The 20,403-nt window shown below is 54.6% G+C and overlaps 1 protein-coding gene across 7 annotated transcripts in view; it reads left to right on the top strand.

Moving 5' to 3' along the window:
- CACNA1E (calcium voltage-gated channel subunit alpha1 E) overlaps positions 1–20,403 on the top strand; it is an 89,531-nt gene that overhangs the window by 19,862 nt on the left and 49,266 nt on the right. For 6 of the 7 annotated variants that reach the window (XM_048945303.1, XM_048945308.1, XM_048945306.1 and 3 more), the window contains 6 exons: positions 2,680–2,946; positions 8,338–8,443; positions 8,772–8,911; positions 14,905–15,008; positions 15,592–15,744; positions 15,956–16,137. In XM_048945303.1, the coding sequence (XP_048801260.1) occupies positions 2,680–2,946; positions 8,338–8,443; positions 8,772–8,911; positions 14,905–15,008; positions 15,592–15,744; positions 15,956–16,137 (952 nt within the window). Of the gene's footprint in view, positions 1–2,007; positions 2,373–2,679; positions 2,947–8,337; positions 8,444–8,771; positions 8,912–14,904; positions 15,009–15,591; positions 15,745–15,955; positions 16,138–20,403 lie in introns of those variants that run through there. The other variant, XM_048945305.1, reaches the window with a different exon arrangement.

The raw sequence follows: 20,403 nt of genomic DNA, 5'->3' as shown, positions 1-20,403 counted from the left end.
AGGGCATGCAATAGGGATGTGACCCCCAGACGTGGCTGGGAGCAGCACGGTCAGCGGTGGGGTGGACTGGGGTTGGACTTGGGGATCTCGGAGGTCTTTGCCATCCGTAACGACTCTACGGTTCCACGCAACTTTCCTCCCGCAGCCCGACGCCGGGCGGAGCACCGCATGCTCGTATCGCATCGCTCTGCGGGCGGGGAGCGGCCAGCAGCCGCTAGATGGCAATGCCGGAGCGGAGCTTCGAGATCTCACCGCACGCTGCAGCCTGAGGGGGATCCGGCCTCTGCCTGGGGAATGGGCTGCCCGCACCTCCTGATGCTGATGTGAGGGTGAAAGCAGGGAGGAGGCTTGCATTTCGCTGTTGCCCTACAGCTGCGAGCCCCGCTCCTTCCCAACCCCATCACCCCGTTGCCCTGCGTTGGTTTTCCTTCGTTTGCAACTCAAGCCAGCCCAGCACAGAGCTGGCTCCCAGTCCCCGTGCCGTGTTGAATCATGTAGGCATCAGCCTTGCTTCTCCCTGACTCACAGATCTCAGCGTGCTGGGGTGAGGGTCAAGACGAGAGTGGCAATAAACATCCTGGGAAGCGGAGCCTGCAGCTCTTGGCACTGCCAGGACTTTTTGCTTTCAATCTTCTCTTAAGGAGCTGCTTTCTCATAAATATCCCATCCTTTAGAACCATCTGAACAGGAGAGAGTCTCCCAGTTGGGTCTTCCTGTGCTCTGTTCTGCTGCAGCAAATACAGAGGAGAGTGGAGACCAAGGCCTGGGTACAGGGTGTCCAGGTAAGGGGTGCAGCTGCTTGTGGGGCCAGGAGGAAAGCAGCGAGGTGCATATGGGCTGGACAGTGCTTCTGGTGTCTGGCCATTCCCACTCCCACCCCTAGGTGCCAGCTGGAGATGGGTGTTGGGGAATGCCTCATGGGGATGGGAGGATGCTTGGGGACCCAGGGTCACCCAGGTTGGAGTGATTAACCCTGAGCTTAATGAGCTGTGGCTGAGAGGTGGGATGAGCAGCACCGCTCCAGTGGCAGCGGGGAGATGGCAATTGGGAACGACTTGCAGATCCTCACCAGTTTGTGGATCCTGGGACTGTAATTAGGGTGGCTGGTGAATTAAAGCTCTGTGTGTTGGTAAGGGGGGGGTGCCCACTGGGTGCTGTGCTGGTGACATTGCTGGGGGCTGGCTGACCCCCACAGGCACCCCCAACCTGTTACATGGCCTGTGGAGAAGAGCTGAGGATGGGTGCAGCAGATGGGTCTCCTGGTGTCTGACTGAGGTTGGGGCAGCCATCCTGTGGCCTTTGTGCTAAATGCTCCTTTCGTCCTGCTGGGGAGGGTCTGATCCTTCCCCCTCCCAGCAATGCACTGTGGCAGCCTGGATCATAAAGCCAGCCCCATTGCTGGAGGAGGGGATACCTATGGCAAGGTGCTGTGGGGCTGCACAGGGGGAGCATCCCTTGTCACAGATGAGTTAATGACCTACCTGATTAAGGGTTTTATTTTATTTTGTTTTATTAAGACTTACCCTAAGTTGCCACATGGCAAACTTGTAGGGCATGAACCAGGTGTCTGCTGCTGAGTGGTGTTGGGGGAAGAGCATGGATGGGATGTGGGGCACTGCAGGGCTGTAGTGTGGGTGCTGATCCTGTGGACACAGGGGGTCCAAGGGCATGGAGAAGCCACAGACCCACTGGTGATGCTGGGCGCATCCCTTGGAGGATGCACGGTTGTAAGCGGTGAAGCTGGATGCAAATGGATATGGGGGTTATCAAATTCAGGTGGATATGGGGACGCCCCTCGACCCCAGGGGATGGGATAGCTGGGGGGCAGCCCCAGTGCTTGTGCACCAATCCCACAGACAAGGGGGGGGAAGCAGAGCCCCAGTGTCCCCCTACCTCCATCCTCACTCACCCGGGAGCCCCCGTGTGCTGAAAACCCCTTTGCGGGCAGGGAGTTCTCCTTGCAGGGGGGGGGGCTCTCGCATCGCCTTTGTTCCCTGCAGACCCTCCCCTCGCCGCTGCCTTCCCTTTGCAGCAAGCAGCTCGTCGCTTGCCAAAAGAATGCACTGGATGGAGCGAGCGAGCGAGCCGGGCGTGCGTGCGCGTGTGTGCGCGCCCGCCCGTGTGTGTTGCAGCCGACTTCATTAAAGACAGCCAGCCCCGAGCTGCAGAGGCGCGGCAGCCTCGGGTTCCGCGGCCCCGTTCCTGCAGAAAGCCGACGTCCATCCCTCAGCGGCAGCCAGGCCTGCAGCGGGGCCGGGGGCTCCCGGGGGGGCTGCCGAAGATGGAGGCGGCGGGAGGAAGTTGGCCACTTGGCTTCAACTAGGCTGGATCGCGCTGCAACCTGTTCGCCGGCCTCCCCTGCGCTGCGCTGGGTGCTGTACCGAACGGCGGTGGGGTTGCGATGGGGCGGGTGGAAGGGCTCCGAGCTCCCTGGGTTGGGCTCGGGGGTCCCAAAGGTTTAGATTTGGGGGGAGGGGGAGAAAGGATGGGGCTGATATCCCCCCTGCTGTGCCGCTCCCTCTCCACGATGCTCTCCTGGAGGGATGCGGGAGCGACGGGGATGAGCATCACCGGAGAGGAGGAGGAAGGAGGAGGAAGGAGCCCCGCAGCCCCCCCCCCCGTTTCCCCCTCCTGCTGCCTTGGCGGTGCCACTCGGCTCACCTGTGTGCTTTCTTGCAGGATGGCTCGCTTCGGGGAGGCGGTGGCTGGCAGGCTGGGCTCCGGGGATGGGGGCTCCGAGCAGAACCGCAGCCGGCAAGGAGCTGCTGCTCCGGCAGGAGGGTCTCCGGGAGCTTTCAAGCAAACCAAAGCGCAGCGAGCCCGGACTATGGCTCTGTACAACCCCATCCCTGTCCGGCAGAACTGCTTCACCGTCAACAGATCATTGTTCCTCTTTGGGGAAGATAACATAGTCAGGAAATACGCCAAGAAGCTCATCGACTGGCCATATCCTTTCTGCACCCCCTGCGAGCCCCCCCTTGTTCCCCGTGCCCGGATTTGCCTTGGTGGCTGCCCAGGACACGTGTGTGGCAGCAGCTGGCAGGTAAGCGCCTGCCTTCTGCTCTCCTTCGGCGTGCGGAGAGGGGTGCCCTGGCCCTGTCCCTGGGGATGCTCTGCTCACCCTATTGCTGCTCCCCCCCCCATCACTCCATCACACAGAGGGAGCAGAGCCCCTTCCCTCCCTTCCCCCCCCCACCCCCCCCCCACCCCCCAGCTGACCCCAGCCTCTTGAGGCTTTGGATCACCCCTGTGCTGTCCAGGGGCTCTCTGATCCATTTTGGCTTTAGGATGTGTGTGGCTGGTGGGGGTTCTACTTCCCTACCCAGAGCCCCATCCTGCTGGGGACAGATCCCTGTGCAGCCTGGCATGCTGGGCACGAGCACGGCTGCCATCACCCTGCAGCTTCATCCCACCCTCTGGAAGTGGGATGCTCCCTCCCTGTGCTGCACAGAGGTGCTGACCCCCTTTGCCTGCCTCCTGCAGCTCTCCAGGAATTACCCCAGGAATACACCAGACAGAGGGCATGAATCTCCCACTTCTTCCCCTGCTCCCCCATCCTTTTGCACCCCCATGCATTTCTCTCCCCTTCCACCTTCCCTGCAGGTGTCCTGGGAACTGTGCTTGGTACCTAGCCCTGCTGCACGCCCCTCTCCATCACACCTCTGCTCAGCACCCCACTCCCCTCCCAAACCCACAAACTTCCCCGTGGCCATGCTTTGGCTCCAGGACCCTCCCTGTAGTGCTCTCTGCAGTGGTGATTATGTGCAGCTCTCGCCGTTGCTTCCTCTCCTTGCAACTTGTTGGGTAACTTGCTGGCTCCTTGGGTGTGAGATAGAGGTGTCCGGCAGATATAGGGTGACTCGGTGCAACAGGTGCCCTGGGGACACCCATGGGTTTACTACCCCACTCTAAGCCTTGCTGGGGGTATAAACCTGTGTATCGGTGCACTGCAACCTCTGGGTTCACCCCCAGGGCCTGCTGGGGGTCCAGCTGTGCCATAGGGGTGCAAGGCATGGTGGGGACAGCTTTGCCGAATCCCTGTGCCATGCCCAGCCCTGTGTTGGGTGCAGAGCATCAGCAAGGCAGCAGCTGCACTCAGAGCACTGCAGGGCGCTCGCTGGGCCGCCGGGTCTTGTTTTCCAGAATATGCCAAATTATTCATGTGCTTTCCCAGCATGATGTGGGAGGGCTCCCGCTGCTTGGCTGTTGCTCTGAGCGGGGCTGTGGGCTGGGGTCCCATGCCAATGCCATGCTCACCCACCAGCTGGTGCACGGCCACCGTGCTGCAGCATCCCCACAGTGTTATTCCTCCCTAAGACTTGCACTGCAGGAAGCAGATGGGCTCGTTCATTGATTTATTTTAATTTTTTTCCCCCAAAAGAAAGGACACATCCTTAGGCGAGTGTGTGGAGTGGGAGCTGCCTCTTGGTTGCCGTGCCATACGTGGCTGCCATCTCTTTCCAGGAAATTCTCCCACCTCGGGGCTTGTTGTGTATTGAGCTTTTGAGGGCTTGGCTACAGGCAAAGCTTTTTGGTGATGAGTTTGTGCCCACTGAGTGATAGGCTGGAAAAGAGGGACCTTTGGATGTATATGCTGGGTCAAGTGGAATGACCTCTTGTAAGCCTTGCATGAGGCTGAGCTTCATTTGGTGGAGAGGACCTCAGTGCCACCTCAACTTGTGCTACACCACGATGCCCCAAATGTCGTGCTAGCATCAGTGTAGCTTTGGGCTGTGCTAACCTTATAGCGAGGTCTCCTTGGGTGGAAGCAGTGTGGTCATGCTGTTGTCAGTGTCATTGGCCAAGAAAGTTGCTCTCCTCTTGAAACTGGTGCATCAGGGCCATGGGATGTGAGCACCTGGCTGTAGCCTGCAGCCCAGCGTTGCACTTGAGAGTGCTGGGCTCATGGGTTGGAGGGGGCTGGGATGGGGCGAGGGGAGGGTGAAGGCTCTTCTTCACCCAGCTCCAGTTGACTAGGTAATAGGGCTAAAAATAACGGGTGATTCAGGCCTGGATATCTGCTGGGTAACTGTATAATTATAACCAGCAGCCTCTGCAGTTTGGCTTCCCAGTGTAAATAGGGATGATGCATGGAGGGGAAGGAGGAGAAACACAAGGAACAGGGCTCAGGATTTGGCTCCACGGGGAGAGCCTTCGCTGAGAGCTTTGCTACCTCTTCTGGAGCTGCTCTTTTTGGGTGCTGGTGCTTCCAAACAGAAGGCAGCCTCTGGCTCGGCTGCAGGAACATCTCCTCTTCCCTTTGCTTCTCCTTTCCTCCTGAAACACAGCCCCGCTGCTCCCACTGATGGCCAGGTCTTGAGCCCTGATTTCATTTGTTCACTGCCTGGGAAGCTGCAATTCAGTTAGTGCACAAGATGGGCTGCAGCTCTGCTCTCTCTGCTCCGTCCTTCATCCACTTAATCGCATTTGACACGATCCTTCTCCCTCCCCAGAAGGACCAGATGACATGGGGTGCTGCTGGCTCATCCCCAGCACGCCGTCCTCAAAGCCTCCCCTGCATCCCAGGTGACCTCCCTGTGCCCATGGCTTTCCACTGCAGCCGGTGACAGCTGTGTCACCACATCCCAGTGCCCATTGCTGCCTCATCCCACAAAGGACCCATGCTTTGGTGCACCCCACATGGCAGTGATTTGGGATGAGTGGGTGTCCCCGGCTGGGCGGTGAGTGTCACCTGGGGACACCGCAGCCTCTTTGTCCCCTTTGCTCGCACGCTGCAGGAAGAGCATCACCACGCTGTGCTACCCAGGAGCATCTCCCCTCCATCACCTGAGGCTGCTTTCTGTGCCCTTCATTCATCGGATTTCTTAAAATGTTTTCTTTGGGGAGGGGCGAGTAGGTGTAATGGCAGGTCCATCTTTCTGACAGCCAGGGAAAGAGAGGCTGCCTGTCAGATGGTGAATTTAAACAGAGGCAGCTGTTGTCATGGTGACGCCAAGTTGCATCCTGTTGCCGTGGCAACCAAAGTTAAAAAACTGATGTTAAGGCAGGAGAATCACATGATGCGGTTCTTTTTTGTTTAAAAAAAAAAAGGGAGGGGGTGAGAAAAAAAAAAAGAGAGAAAGAGGTTTCCAGTTTTCAGGAGAGCACTTCTCCCTGGCGCTGCTTGCACGTGGTAGGCAGTGCCTGCGCCCACGTCGCTGCGGGCAGCTCTGCTCTGGATGGGGCTTGTGTCCTTGGGGACAAAGGCAGCAGGGCTGGGGGACCTGGTGCTGAATGAGGAGCAGTTGTGGTGCTTGCTCTGTTTGAATGCCTCCTGCTGGGTGTGGAGCTGAGAGATGGGCATATGGGGCAGGAGAAGGTCTGTGTTGGTGTGTGGACAGTGGCTTGGGAGCAGCAAGGCGAAGCCCAGCGGTGTAGGAGGTGAAGATCCATCACATTCACACATGGGGAGCATGGAAATGGCTGCAGTGCAGCAGGTCCCGGGAGAGACGTGGGGATGGGTGGAGAATGGAGGCTGTAGGAGATGTTGGGGCTGAGCAAGGTGGAACCACTCCTGCCCTTTGGAGATGCCCAGGTGGCTTCCATCTTTTTCTTCTGCTCCTTCCACACCTTCCTACCTGAAAGCTGGGTGAGGCGTGAGCACTAGGCTGCTGCTGGGCAAGGGGGTGAGGAGGGTTCCCTGTGGCTCCCACACCTCACCCAGGCCCAGGGATGGATTCATCCTTACACTTGGTGAGGTCCAACCACCTGGTGAGGTCGCACTGCTGGGCTACCAGCATTGCAAATCCATCTTCGTGCTCTCCTCATGAGCAATATCTCCTGGGTGGGGAAGAGAGGCAAGTTTGGCATCTCCATCACCATTGCACGTCTGCCTTCACGATGATGGTTGTGGTGACGTTGTCTGGGGATACTGTAGCCTCAGGGACCCTTCTCCACCCTGGGTGGGAATTGGGCTGCAAAGTGTGCCTGGGGATTAGCAGACTTGCTAAGGAAACCAGTCAGTTGCTCAGGGGCGAGGGCATGGGGAAAGGAGATAAATCAATAAGAAAACCTATTTTTATCGGCTCCCTAATGATCTGCCCGGAGAAGCCAGACGAAGGAGGAGGAGAAGGCTGGAGAGAGATGGGTTTTTATTACCAGCCTCTCAGGGAGGCGAGCGCTGTGCTGCGATCTGGGGGGCTGGGAGGTTGGCAATTAGACACCTAATGAGAGAGGAAAGGCTCTGAGAGCAGCACCTGGCCCTGAGCTGGGAGGACACTGGGATGTGTGCGGATGAATGTCCCCATCGTTTGGGCAGATGTTTCTGCAGTCCCTGGGGGAGGCTTTTCTCACCTCACACCCCACAGTTAGTATGGACCCTATGTTTAGAGTGGACCCCATAGTGTTGTGGGGTGGGAAAATGTGAGGTGTTTCCCCCATAGGTGAGGACACTGCAGGAAGGAGGAGGCAGCAGTGGTAAATGCCTTTGTTGAGGAGCTCAGGGTGCTCTTAAGGTCTGACCACGCTGTTGCCTGCCTTCTTATCTTGACACGTGTGCCCAGTGCAGCTGCCCCTCCAAAATGCTGGCTCCTTGGAAGCTGTGCAAATTGCTCACACACTTTCAGGCAAATGAAATAACAGACACCAAATAGGCTGACGGCTTGTGGTTGAGTGCTGTGTCCTCTGTGTTAGCTGAAGTTTGTGGATAGGGAGCAGGGAAAGGAGGCAATAGAATCCTTGCTGGTAGGAAGCCTTGAGGGGAAAGTTTTCCAGCACTGGCTGAATGTGAGGAGATGCTCCGGATCTTCTGCGTGGAACCTTCATGCTGCAGAGATCTCTCCTGGTGTGTTTTTAACTTACCAACCATTAATTTCCCTGAGTGGCCTTTCAAATGTTTTGGCTGAAGCCACTCTGGCTCGTATCCCTAAACACATCCCAGCTCCGGTGAGCTGGGCTGCCTGCCCCTGGCAGCTCTCCTGGACAGTGCCGTGACAGTAGTGATGTGGCCACAGGGTTTTGGCAAGGTGCTGGAGGTGTTTGGTGGTTGGTGGATGGTCACTGCTGGAAACCACAAGGATTTGGTCTGCGTGCTTCCCTGCGGTGATTCTGCCCTTCCCTTCCTTTCTGATGGGTGGCCAAGCTGGGAGCTTCCATGGCAGGTGCTCAGCTTGGTGTCATGCCTGGCTCTATAGTGCACAACTCCAACATTGCACAACCCCAAATTCTCTCTCAGATGAAGCCCAGCCTGATCACAGCTACCCACCTCCATGCTCACATGCATCCCCTGGGCACCCACCGCAGGCACCATCCCAACAGAGCTATAGGGGAAAATGGGGTAGCTACGGGGGGGCTTGGGGGGCTGGCAGCTCCATTCTACTTCTCCTTGACTTCTCCCACTCCCTTTGAGTATATGATCCTGGCAACCATCATTGCCAACTGCATCGTGCTGGCCCTGGAGCAGCACCTCCCAGAGGACGACAAGACACCCATGTCACGGAGACTGGTGAGCATCCTTATTGGGGCCCCTTTCCCAACACATGATTTCTGCTCATTTTGGGGTGGTGGGTCAGGAGGGAACTCCAGCAGCCTTTGTGATGGGTGGGTCCAGAAAGGTTTAAAAACCCTAAAAAGTGGCACTGAAGTAAGTCGCAGCTCTGCATTTCTGGCCTCCAAATTGATGATGTCTGAGGAAGGGCTGGGGAAGCTTCTGGATGAGGAAGGTGGGATGGGATATGGAATGGGGTTGATGCAAGGTGAAGCTGCTCTGTTGTGAGATGCTTGGTGATGTGTGCCCTGTGCCCTCTCACTGTGCCCCTGATTGCTCTCTGCAGGAGAAAACGGAGCCATACTTCATTGGGATTTTCTGCTTTGAGGCTGGGATTAAGATCGTGGCTCTGGGCTTTGTTTTCCACAAGGGCTCATACCTGCGCAATGGCTGGAACGTCATGGACTTCATCGTGGTCCTCAGTGGGTGAGTCAAGGGACATTGGAGCGCAGGCACAGGGCTTGTCCTGGTGGTGACACTGAACTCCAGGACACGGTGCAGCCATGTTTTGCCATTTTGTGGTGCTGTTTTTCTACCAAATTGAGGGAAGGGAGGATGGGTTCCCATAATGGGATGTAGTTCCCTGTCGAGCAAGCTCTGAGGGCATCACGTCCAGCTTTTCTCAGCTGGTGGCCTGGTCATGGAGTGAGGTGGGTGTTGGACAGGTGTTAGTTAGACCCAGGGTCCTGGTGGGGCTGTAGCTCCAGGTGACACTGGCTCAGCACTTGGGATCCGTGCTGGGGGTGGCAGTGTATGAACTGTGCCAGGTGCTGGTTGTCACTGCTTGTGTCACCTGCTGGGATTGTGGCCCAGATTCAACTCTTGCTTCAGATATGATGAGCTGTGCTGGTGACACAAAAAAAAATGAGCAGATACTGTTTGTTGGGTTTGCACTCACTGATGGTGGCTTGAGCAGAAGCAGCTCAGGGAAAATGAGGCATGGGAACCTCAGGTATCTGGGGTCCTTGCAGAGCTGTTGGCTGCAGTCCCATCTCCTGGTATGCAAGCTCCTGCACAGTGGCACCACGTGGGATGTGGCACTGGTTTGTTGGAGGAAGGTGGACACTGAGCCTGGTGCTTGGGACGTGGTGATGGGCGTTGTGTGCCCACAGTGGCATGGCATGGCATGTGTCAGGGGTGTGCTTGTTGGAGATGTCCTGGTTGGAAGGATTGGTTGTCCTGGTGGCATCTCTAGGGTGATGCAGGGACTGGGGAATGAGCCCAGGCTGGCTGGAAATGCCCATGGGCTGCCGGCTGGCCTGAGCACTCTTTGGGGCTCAGCCAAGGGGAAATGCCATGTTTGAGCTGGGAGCTCCACCGTGAGCCTCTCCGGCGGATTGGGGTGAGCCGGCTGCAGCCCAGCCTGTGCTGAGTCAGCGCTCAGCAATTACTCACCCGCTGGCATCACCAGCTCCTGCCTGCACTGGGCCCAGTGCCAATGGACCAAGCAAGGCTGCTGCTGTGCCCACAGGTGCCGTCCCCCAGCGCGCTTATGGGGGCACGGAGAGTCAGCTTCACCACTTTGTCCTCTTACGTCCTGCTTTTTGCTCAGGCAGATGGAAACCCCTCCCAGATTTGCCTGTGCAGCTCTCGCTCAGAGAGGTGTGCGTGTGACAGTGACAGCTTGCCTCCCTGCAAGATAAACCAGTGTGTGCGTTGGGTGTTCTGAGTTATCGGTGGCTTTCTGCAGTGAGCGATGCCGGGCTGCAAAGCGGCTCGCAGGCAACCGTGGGAGGGGCACGTGCTGTGATGGGCGGGTGGCAACGTTGGAGTGCTGCACCGGGCCTTGTGAGCGCCTCTGCAGACTAAAACTTGATGGATAGGTCTGGCCAGATGTCTTTGGGATGTGCGGAGATGCCTGGGGTGCAGGGGGTGTTGTGAGTGTCCTCAGGATGCGCTGAGTGATTTGGGATGGTGATGCAACACAGAGGGCATCCGTGGGAGTGGTGTGCATCCCACTGGACCAACATCGCTGTCCCTGTGCAGATGACATTGGGTGCTCTTTCATTTAGCATTCATTTAGCTTCGTAAATCAGAGGGGTGCTTTATGCAGGCGGCACTGTGGCCCGGGCACTGTGTTGGGGTGTCTGTGGGCAGCAGGCACAAATTAGCCTAACGAGGGGCTGATAACATGAGTGGCCTCCTGGGACCCCATAAGGGAGCAGATGGCACCAGTGCAGGTTCAACTGGTGTTTGCTTCTTATGTCAATAAACCCAGATTTCTCATCTCGGTGGAAATCAACGCCCACCCCAAACTCCCTAATGCTAAAGCTTCCACTGGGGAACTAATAGGCACATTTGTAAACCCACTCCATTTGTAACCTATGGCTTCTAAATCATCATAGCTGCCTGAAAAACAGCCCATTCTCCCCCAGCCAAATATATTTTTCTCAGAAAACGTGCATAAGGTACCTTCATGCATTGTGGAGCAGAACTGAGATAGAGATGGCACGTGTTACCCTGGGGATGCTCACCTTGTATGCTCTGAAGCTGGGCTTGGAACCTGCTTGGTGCAGTGTGTCCTGGTCCTGAAGTGGACCGTGGTCAGTTCTTTACATGCAGCCCTGGGAGGGAGAGGTTGGAGCTAGATGAACTGGTGATGGAGCATCACCTCCCTGCACGTGGAGTGGTTCTGCTGTTAGTGTATGGAATAAAAAACTATGATCAAAATGCAGCCTGGAACAGACTGGAAGGAGCCCTAACGCCACAAGAATGGGCTAGCAGAATGGCTTAGATGTCATCTGTCTGCACAGGGAATGGGATTTCGGGCTGCTCGCCTTGGTCATCTTCCCTTTTTCCTTTAGTCTTTACCAGTCTCCAGCACAGTGATTCCCCGTCTCCCGTCCCCAGCTCTTCCCTTCCAGGACAATTAGTAAAGTGTTTGGTCTTTCGTTTGGATGAATAATTGATTCCTGAGCTCTGTGAATGATTCATGGGCCATATGCCATGGCAACAGGACGTGCCTTCTACCGGCACCTTGCACAAAGGGCAGACTGCAAGCGTCAGGGATGTGTTAGAGCCGGGGGGCTTTGGAGGGGCCCTGTGTAGGCAGAGCTGTGCTATGGGTTTGGGAACACGGGCATCCCCCATTTTGCTGCAGGGCCGGCTGAGAACCCTAGTGGTCACCCTAACGCTCCCATTGCTTTCAGCTCAGGGTTTCCTGGAGCAAAGCACTGTTTTGGTGCCATCTGAGATGGGACCCGCAGCTCTGCAGCCTCACAATCCACTTGTGTCGTGGCCCCAAAACCTAGAAAGAGCGTGGAAAAAAAGGACAGAGGCTTTCAGGTTGCACAGCATCCCCAGGGCTGGGCTGCTGAGTGCATCTGTCTGGGTGTAACCGGTGCTAATCACAGCAATCTCTGCAGAGGAGGGGTTGGTTCACCAGCCAGAAAGGGGAAGAATGGGGTAAATCCATCAGGTCCCTTCCTGTGAGCTGTTTGACCAGTCTATTAATTATGCACTCGTCTCCCTCATAGAGTCAGGTGGCGGTTCAGGCCTTGAGGGGCCTTTCCACTTAATTATAAATATTAATTTGTGTGCCAGCCAGCACCCTGCCTGGCCCAGATTCGGAGCTGGGATTTGTCTGGCTGCACCGGTGGCTCCCTCATCCCCTTGCTGGGACAGCTCTCTGCCACCTCACCCCTGCGTGGAACCATTGGGGGATGCTGAATCCAAATATTTTGAGAGGTCAGCATTTGCTTGGGCTCCCTGCTAGAAAGCATGGCCTGGTGGTCCCCAGTGCTGAGGTTCATGCTAGGGTGATGATGCAGAGCCGGGTGCATCAGAATGGTTTTATGGGAGTGTGACCACGGGACGTGACTTGTGCCATACCCAATGCACATCACATTGATCACCACTGAGCTTGGAGATGGTTTCCCCACCGCTGCACAGTGCCTCAGGGTCTCATCTCTTGCTGCAGGGGCTGCAGATAAATAAAACAAAATAACCGCCCAGGTTGCAAACACAAAGCAACGGATTTTCTTTTCTAATATATATTTTTTTTCTCCAAAGTGTGTTTTTGTCTGCTGCTGATTGCTCACTATTCAATTATACTTTGCAGATTAGCATATATTTCCCACCCTGCCTCCTCTCTCATTTGCATTCTTCCAATAGATCCTCTCTGCTCCTTTCTCCACCTGAAGTCTCTCTTCTCCCTTTTATTCCGAAGAAGCAGAGCTCGCCCCTTTGCCTAGGTGACCTATAAAAACGCCTTCACTTTTTTTTTTTCCTTTTTTTCTCTGGTACATATGATGAAAAGCATGAGATCATTGGGATTTTTATAGCCCAATCTGGCAGCTTTTTTCAGATAACTTGGATGGTGAGATGTAATTTTAGTTTGGGTCCTTGCCTAAAAATAAAGAATAATTATTAGTACATCAGACGTGGATATTGTAAGTGTTGGAGAGGGCTTCAATTGTTCTGCAGATAGCAGATCTGCAGTCCTGCACAAACACTGAACTCCATCCCATCCTCAAGGGGGTTTTCAATGTGTGCCAGTGTGCTTGTTGTTGCTGCTGCCCAACCCTGGGGTGATGCTCCCCAGCAGGCTTGGTGATGCCGTGGTTTTCTCCCTTGCTTTTTTTGCCTTTTGGCTTCTAACTCTTGCTTCCAATTTCACTTCGGTTTATTGTAGGTGATGAAGCTTTTAAAGTTCTGGTGGCAGTTTTAAAAAGGGAAAGAAAGGCTGCAAAACCAGCGTGGCACGGGCTTCCCTGTGTGGTTTCAGAGCCAGGTCTGAGCAATTTGGCCTGGGGAGAGGTGAGCAGCAAGTGGTGAAAGCAGAGTGGAGCAGAAGTGGGTCGCACTGTGCCATGTGGGTCATGCCACCAAAAAGGCTCATGTAAGGGTTAACGAGCAATTAACAGATGTTGAGTGAGATATCCAGAGCCAGAGGTTTTGGGTATACAGGAGAAGCTATCAAGGAGAGGCGATGTCTTTTATTACAGACTGAAGGGCTTGGAGAAAGCAGACAGAAACCAGGCTCGCGTGCCTGCACGCTTGCTTGCTTTTTCCAGCACCTCAAATGATCTAAATTTAGTTCCATGCTGCTGAGACCCTGCTCTAGGCTGCGTGGATGCCCTGGGATGCTGAGCAGGAGGGATGCACAGACACCTTCGGTCAAGAGAAGCATCAGCAGTGGCACTGCTGTGCTTGGTGATTTTTCTGACCCACCCCCTCCGTGACACAGCTCGTGATGTCCCTTGTCCCCCCATGAGGACAAGGAGCACGTCACCTTGCCACAGAGGAGTCCCATTCTTAGCAGCTAATTTGGAGCGTGGTGGAGGCTCGCCCTGAAATTGCGTGAACCTTGCCTGGAGGCTCCTCACCAATGCTCCTGAGCCTTCCAGATGAATCTGGGTTAGCAGAGGACTTTGCAGCCTGGGTGCTCAGCTCCTCACTGGGTCTGCTTCCAGAGAGCTGGAGTGTCTGACCACTGCTGGGAGCAGGGAGATGCTTGGTGCTGTATGCCACCAAGGGTGTGAGAGCTGGTCCCCATGGGGATGCACCATGGATGAGCAGGTTGGTGCACTGGGGCTGTAGGTGATGTCAGAGTGATGCTGGGACAGGTTTGCTGCCCATCCCTTCTGCTAGCAGCCTGGTAAACCAGCAAGGAGGAAGAGGAGGGTTGGGAAGCGGGCGGTACCAACCTGCTTGCATTGTGGTGCCGGGTATCCTAGGAAACCAAGCTACCTTTTGGGGGGGCTGGGACCTACGTACCTCGGGGAGCACGGCAGGGAGCTTGTGCTAATTGCTCTGTGTGCTAGAGAGCCGCTCTGGCCTGTAATTAGATGAATTAGTGGAACAATGACCCAATTTCCCTCAGTTTTTTGGATTGCTGCAAACATCCCTGAGGTTGCTGCCACCCTCTGTCCCCCTCTCCTCCCTATCCCTGGTTCCACCATATGCAGCCCTCGTCCTCCTCTTCCTCGCTCAGCCCACATGGGACAGGCCAGCAGACCTGGTGACATGCTCCCCTCTCGCTATGGGCACCTTGGGCACTGCCAGACTCGCAGTGTACTGGCTCCCCTCTGTCCCAGTTTGTTTTCCCGAGATCAGCTTGAGAAATCTTTGTGTTTTAAAAGCAAATACTGGAGTCCTTCCTGTGCTTTCCAAGGGCATCAAATTTTCATTACTGTATATTTTTTGAATGCGTGCGAGGCTCTCGGCTCATTCCCTAAGGAAACACCGCATGTTGAAGGAGTTGATGCAGCTGATGGCTCCACGTGAGCTTGGGGTCAAGACTCGGCCATGGGTCCCATCTTCTGAAGCCTGATGGCACGTGGGCTTAGGGGAGGTGTCAAGAGTACCCACACCGGGCCCTGCTGGTGGGGACTGCTTCATTGGATGGAAACCAGGTTCTCAGCACCCAGCCCTGCACTATGGGGCTGTAACCATGCTCTCGTCATGTCTGTCTGCAGCATCCTTGCCACCGCTGGAACACACTTCAACACGCACGTGGACCTGCGCACCCTGCGGGCCGTGCGTGTGCTCAGGCCTCTGAAGCTCGTCTCGGGCATTCCCAGTAAGTTGGGTGCTCCCAGTTCTCCTCTTCTTCCCATCTTCCTCACGTTGCAAGGAGACCTCGTGCCACCTTGGTGATGTGGTGTGGAAATTGGAGGGGAGGAAAAGCTCCCTGGTGGCGCGTCCTCTCCTTCAACCCAAATGCAAAGGGTGCATCCTGCTGTAGGGCTCAGCTCCATGACCAGAAGGTAGTGGGTGGATCCTTCCAGGGGATATTTCTTTCTTTTTTATCAAGATTTCCTCTGCAGGAATGGAGATAAATAAAGAAACCAGGATGCTACTGTGGCTGAGCTTCCCTCCCCTCCCTGGGCACCCAACATGTGGTGTATGGGATTTGTAGCTCAGGCAGCATGAGAGGCATGGTGCGTGCATGCTGGATGGTGGGGATTAGTCCAGAAGATGTCTGTATGGTGCTGGGGAGCTTCCCCTGCCCTACTGGCTGTTGCCATGATGGGAACTGGGGTGCTTGTCTTGGGATATTGTGTTAGGAGGTGATGGATGCACCAGGAGCTGTCCCACTGCCTACAGGGTGCATGTATCCTGGGTAGGGGCTGCTGAGCTGAACTCACTCTTTTCTCTTCCAGGCCTTCAGATTGTGCTGAAATCCATCATGAAGGCCATGGTGCCTCTCCTCCAGATCGGCTTGCTGCTCTTTTTTGCTATTCTCATGTTTGCCATCATTGGCCTGGAGTTTTACAGTGGGAAACTGCACCGAGCCTGCTACACAAACAATTCAGGTGAGGGAGGCACCCTGCATCCTGGCTTGGGCACCATGCTCTGCCATCCACATGCTGATTCCTTGACCACCAGGGGCTGTGACGTGCATTTTGCATTATACACTGCGGGCATCCCTCAGTTGCGTGCAGTTGCGTCCCCCAATTGCCCATCTACCTCCAGGTTCTCCCCATCTCTCACTCCCATTCCATTGGGTATGTTGTGTGCTCGCAGGTGAGCTGGAGGAGCTGGACCCTCCCCACCCCTGTGGGGTGCAGGGTTGTCCGCCGGGCTATGAGTGCCGAGAGTGGATCGGTCCCAATGATGGGATCACGCAGTTCGACAACATCCTCTTCGCTGTGCTGACCGTCTTCCAGTGCATCACCATGGAAGGGTGGACCACAGTTCTGTACAATGTAAGTCAGGGGCTTTTTGGTACAGCTGGGTGTGGGGATATGGGGGTTCTAGAGGTGGCATTTACTTGGACTGGAAATTTTTTGAGATCCTGACTGGTGGAGACCGAGCTCTTGAAATAGCTGTAGATGTCCTTGTTTGTTGCAGGGGAGTTGGACCACATAACCTTGAAGGGTCCTTTCTAATTGAAATGATTTTGTGATTCTATGAGATGGGATTGGCGCATCCCATTTGGGGAGGAAGTGGGAAATAAAGGGACATGGTGCTACATGTTCTACTGGTCCAAGGGGTCATTCCATCCCCGGCTCTGGGCAGTGACACTGAGCAGAACATGAAGCAGGAAGAGAGGTGCACGGTTGCATCTTTGTGGGCGATGGGTTTCAGTTCATGGACTGGAAGCAGCCGTGCCAGTTCTGTTCCCAGCCTAATTTCAGCATCGCCTCCGGCGTCATTGCACCAGGAATGTTTTTATACGCTGGTTCCCATAACGCCTGGAGATTTACAGAGTGGCATTGCTCTGCAGGAGGCAGATTGGATGGATTGCAATGGAGAAACGTTCTCCAATATTTGCTTTGCTGTAAGCAGGAAGGCTGTTTTGTAAGCTGGATGAAGGCTGTGCGCTGCCAGCGTTAGGGACCCTGTTTGTTTTGGTGATGCTGGGGGTTCTGATCGGCATCCGTGAGGCAGATGGACCACCAAAACCTGGACTGGGGGAGCGGTCTTGGCCAGGGCTTCACCTACAAGGGGTGATGACTTCAAGCTGTGTCAGGGGAGGGTCTGGTTGGATGATAGGAAACATTTCTTCTCTGAAAAGTGGTGATGTACTGGCACAGGCTGCCCAGGGAGGTGGTGGGGTCACCATCCCTGGGGGTGTGTGGGAACTGTAGAGATGTGGCACTGAGGAACGAAGGCAGTGGGCATGGTGGGGAGGGGTTGATGGTTGGACTTGGAGATCTTAGTGGTCTTTTCCAACCTTAGTGGTTCTATCATTCTATGATGATTCTTGCCCAGAGGTTCTGTTCTTCCTCATCCTAAAGACACCATTGGTGTCTTCATCTTGCTGCTTTGTTGGGGAATTGGGCAGAACTGAACGACTTAGGAGATCAAAATATAAGAGCATTTCTGGTACATCAGTGGGCTTAGAGACTTAACCATAGTGCATATTGGCAGGATAAATGTGTACACCATGAAAAGGGATTTTCCCCTGCACAACTGCCTTTGGGATGGCTGGGAACCATGGCAAGCCCATTCCTTTCCTGAGTATCCCCACAACCCCACTCTAAGCCCTCCCATTCCCATGGCAGCTGGGTGCGACCCATAGCTGAGATGGATATTCAGGGATGCCTGGTGGTCTGGGATTCAAGTGATCTTCCCGGCATCACTGTCCAGATGTGCTCTGTCATCACATCCCTGATGGCTGTGACTGCTCACTGCCTCCCTTTCCTGCTCCTCACACAGCTCCAGCTATTACTTACCTTTAATGGAAGTATCAGGGACCTTCTTGGCTGCTAATTGAATGAGGGTTTGGGGCTTGGTGGCAAAACACTGCTGATTCACTTCTCCCTCAGCTGCCTCTTGTCCTTCCATTGTCTCATGGGGATGCCTGGCTCTAGGCTGCAAAATGGGCTTTGGAACTCTTTTCCTATGGGAAAAAATGCCACAAATGAGGACGTGTGAGCAAGCGTGTGTATGGGCTGAGGTCCTCTGGGAAATGCTCACTGCCTGCAGGTTTGGGGGTTCGGCCATTGGGTGCAGTGGTGAGAAATGGAGCCCTTTTGGGTTAGCAAGGAGCTCTGCAGAAGAGAGGAGATGGCAGGCAAAATGCTTCAGCAATCTCTCAAAGAAATTGCTTACTATAATATTCCCCCGTGTAGCTGTATCGTGATTTTAAGAGCCATTTTCCCACAATTTTACCCGGTCTAGAAGCACATCTCTCCAAATATGTAGAAAGCATCATGAAAAAGCTAATCAGCCCCGTGGTGCTCTCCACGTGTGTTATTCTGTGGATGCGCTCAGCTCTCACCTTGTTTTCCTCACCCTGCCTGCGTGAGATGCCGCCTTGCTATGCAGAAATCACAGTGTGATTGGGGAAAAAAACAGCAAAAAATATCTCAAACTGGAGTCCTTCCCTTTGCCCATCCCTGGAGGGCTTTGATTCCTTTTCAGAGAGCATGGTCCTCCTCACACTGTGTGCCAGGGACATTGGCTGTGTGGCATGGGGACCAGGTGTCATGCAGAATGCTGCTTGGTGTCACTGTGGGGTTGATGCTGGGGTGGGAAATGGGCAGCCCCGATGGTATCAAGGTGGTGGGAGCAAGCAGGAGGCTTGGCACAGCCCTGATTTGTGCACAGGGCCACGGCTGTTAGCAGCGATGGGTAAAAACATTTTGCCTCCCAGGCATTACAGCAGCATCCATGCTGCTAATTAAAAATGCATGGCAAGGCATCAAGGGAGCTGACGGGCCACAGCTGCTTGCTGTAAACCCAAAATCCGCCTTGTTGACATGATGGATGGGTTGGGGGTGATAAATACAGGGGGTCACAGTGCTGTGCCTTTGGCTCTGAGGTCCTGAGCATCACTCATGCCTTTATCCCTGTGCATTCCCAAGGAGGGAGAGACGCTGGTGAGCGAAGGTGGAGGGAGCCAAGTGCTGGGTTTTCTAGGGAAGAGGAGCTGAGGAAGTGCCACCCCAAGGGCTAAACACCATCCGAACTTTTAACTAAGTGTGCTGTTTTTCCCCTAAATGGCTCCTGGTCATTGAGCCCTGCCAGGTGAGCCCAGTGATGCTGCTGCATGCATCCCGAGCAGCCATGGGCAGGGTGCTGGTTTTTGCTCTCTCTTGGCTCAGCTGTTTGCTAGCACTTAAAGCCAGACCCTCTCCTTCTTGCCAACTGTTCCTTTTTTTTTTTTTCCTCTTTATTTTTTTTTTAATGTGTGCGCACTGAAATGACACAGCAAGAAACAAACTGTGTCTGCTGGATCTGCAGCTTCGAAGGCTTGCTCTGCTGAGAGCTGCCTGCTTACACCCTCCTCCTGCTTGCCAAGGGATCGGCTCTGTCCTGAGCCAGAGGAACAGAGCAGAACCTGATGCTCTGGAACTGCCCTACAAAGACAGAGGGTTTCAGCCCCTCTTTGTTAAGCCCAGGGGCTGTGTTTCCATTGGCATCCCATGAAGGGTCCTGCTGGCAACCCATGGAGGATCTCATTGGCGTCCCATGGTATGCAGTGCTGGGGGGTCTGGGTGTGATTTCTCAGCAGATCAGAGTAGAACAGAACCAAAGTCAGTCTCCACACCCGTATCAAGCACTTTCAAAACACTTAATTTTTCATAATGCTTTTAGCAACGCGTTGTTTTCTTAGTCTGAAATTGAAATGTTTCATTTAGAAAACAGGAAAAATGAAATACACGGGAGCTCTTCCCTGTCTCCCCATTCCTACCCAGCAGGATGCGTGCCTGCACGGTTCAGCCCTCACCAAGAATCCCATTGTGGGGAGCCCTGGTACTCTGGGGTCTGCACAGTGCTGTGGGCACAGCGTTGGGCACCCACTCAGGATAGGATACGGCCCAGCCTTTGCTCTGTGAAGGAAATACAGCAATTTCCTCATTAACCTAATTTGGAGAAGAAAAGCATTTTCATTCAGATCTTGTACAGCACTGGGGTCGCTGACAGATACCAGGCACAGCTGGCGGGGAGTGAAGCATGGCCCTGCACGCAGGATATCAAATTATAGCTATTAAAGGGAAGAAGGAGATCTGTTACTGTGCTGTGGAGCTGCAGTGGGTGTCAAGGTCTTGAGGGAGCTGGTTAGGTCAGGGAATCTGCTGGGAGAGTTCTTTAATTTGTTTTTTTTTTTTATCTTTTGGCTGGACTGTGATGCTGCTCCTACTGATCTGTGCCAGGGAGGCTCAGTACCGGCTCTGATCCTCAGACCCCACAGTACTGGGGTCTGGGAGGTGATGGTGTGCACAGCCCTGCTACATCTGCCTGTGGGCCTTGCTCCCAAGCTGTCTTTATTCCCTAAGCAAGTGGGTTATGGTAATATCTGAATATTACCCCAATCTAATTACGTGCCATTTGGGTTTGGATTAGAGCAGATATCGCAGAGGCTCTCCTGATGCAGATGGATTTGGACAGGGGACATGGCTGTGCTGCTGCTCAGAGCAGGGACCATCACTGAGACTGTTTCTCTCAATAGCAAAGCTTATCTGCTTGTCCGTCCAGCATCACCCTTCCTTCCCTTGCACTTTCTATCAAACCACTGGGAA

The sequence above is a fragment of the Lagopus muta genome, chromosome 5 (genome assembly GCF_023343835.1).
Source record: "Lagopus muta isolate bLagMut1 chromosome 5, bLagMut1 primary, whole genome shotgun sequence".
Lineage (NCBI taxonomy): Eukaryota > Metazoa > Chordata > Aves > Galliformes > Phasianidae > Lagopus > Lagopus muta.
This window is presented reverse-complemented; position numbering and strand designations above follow the sequence as displayed.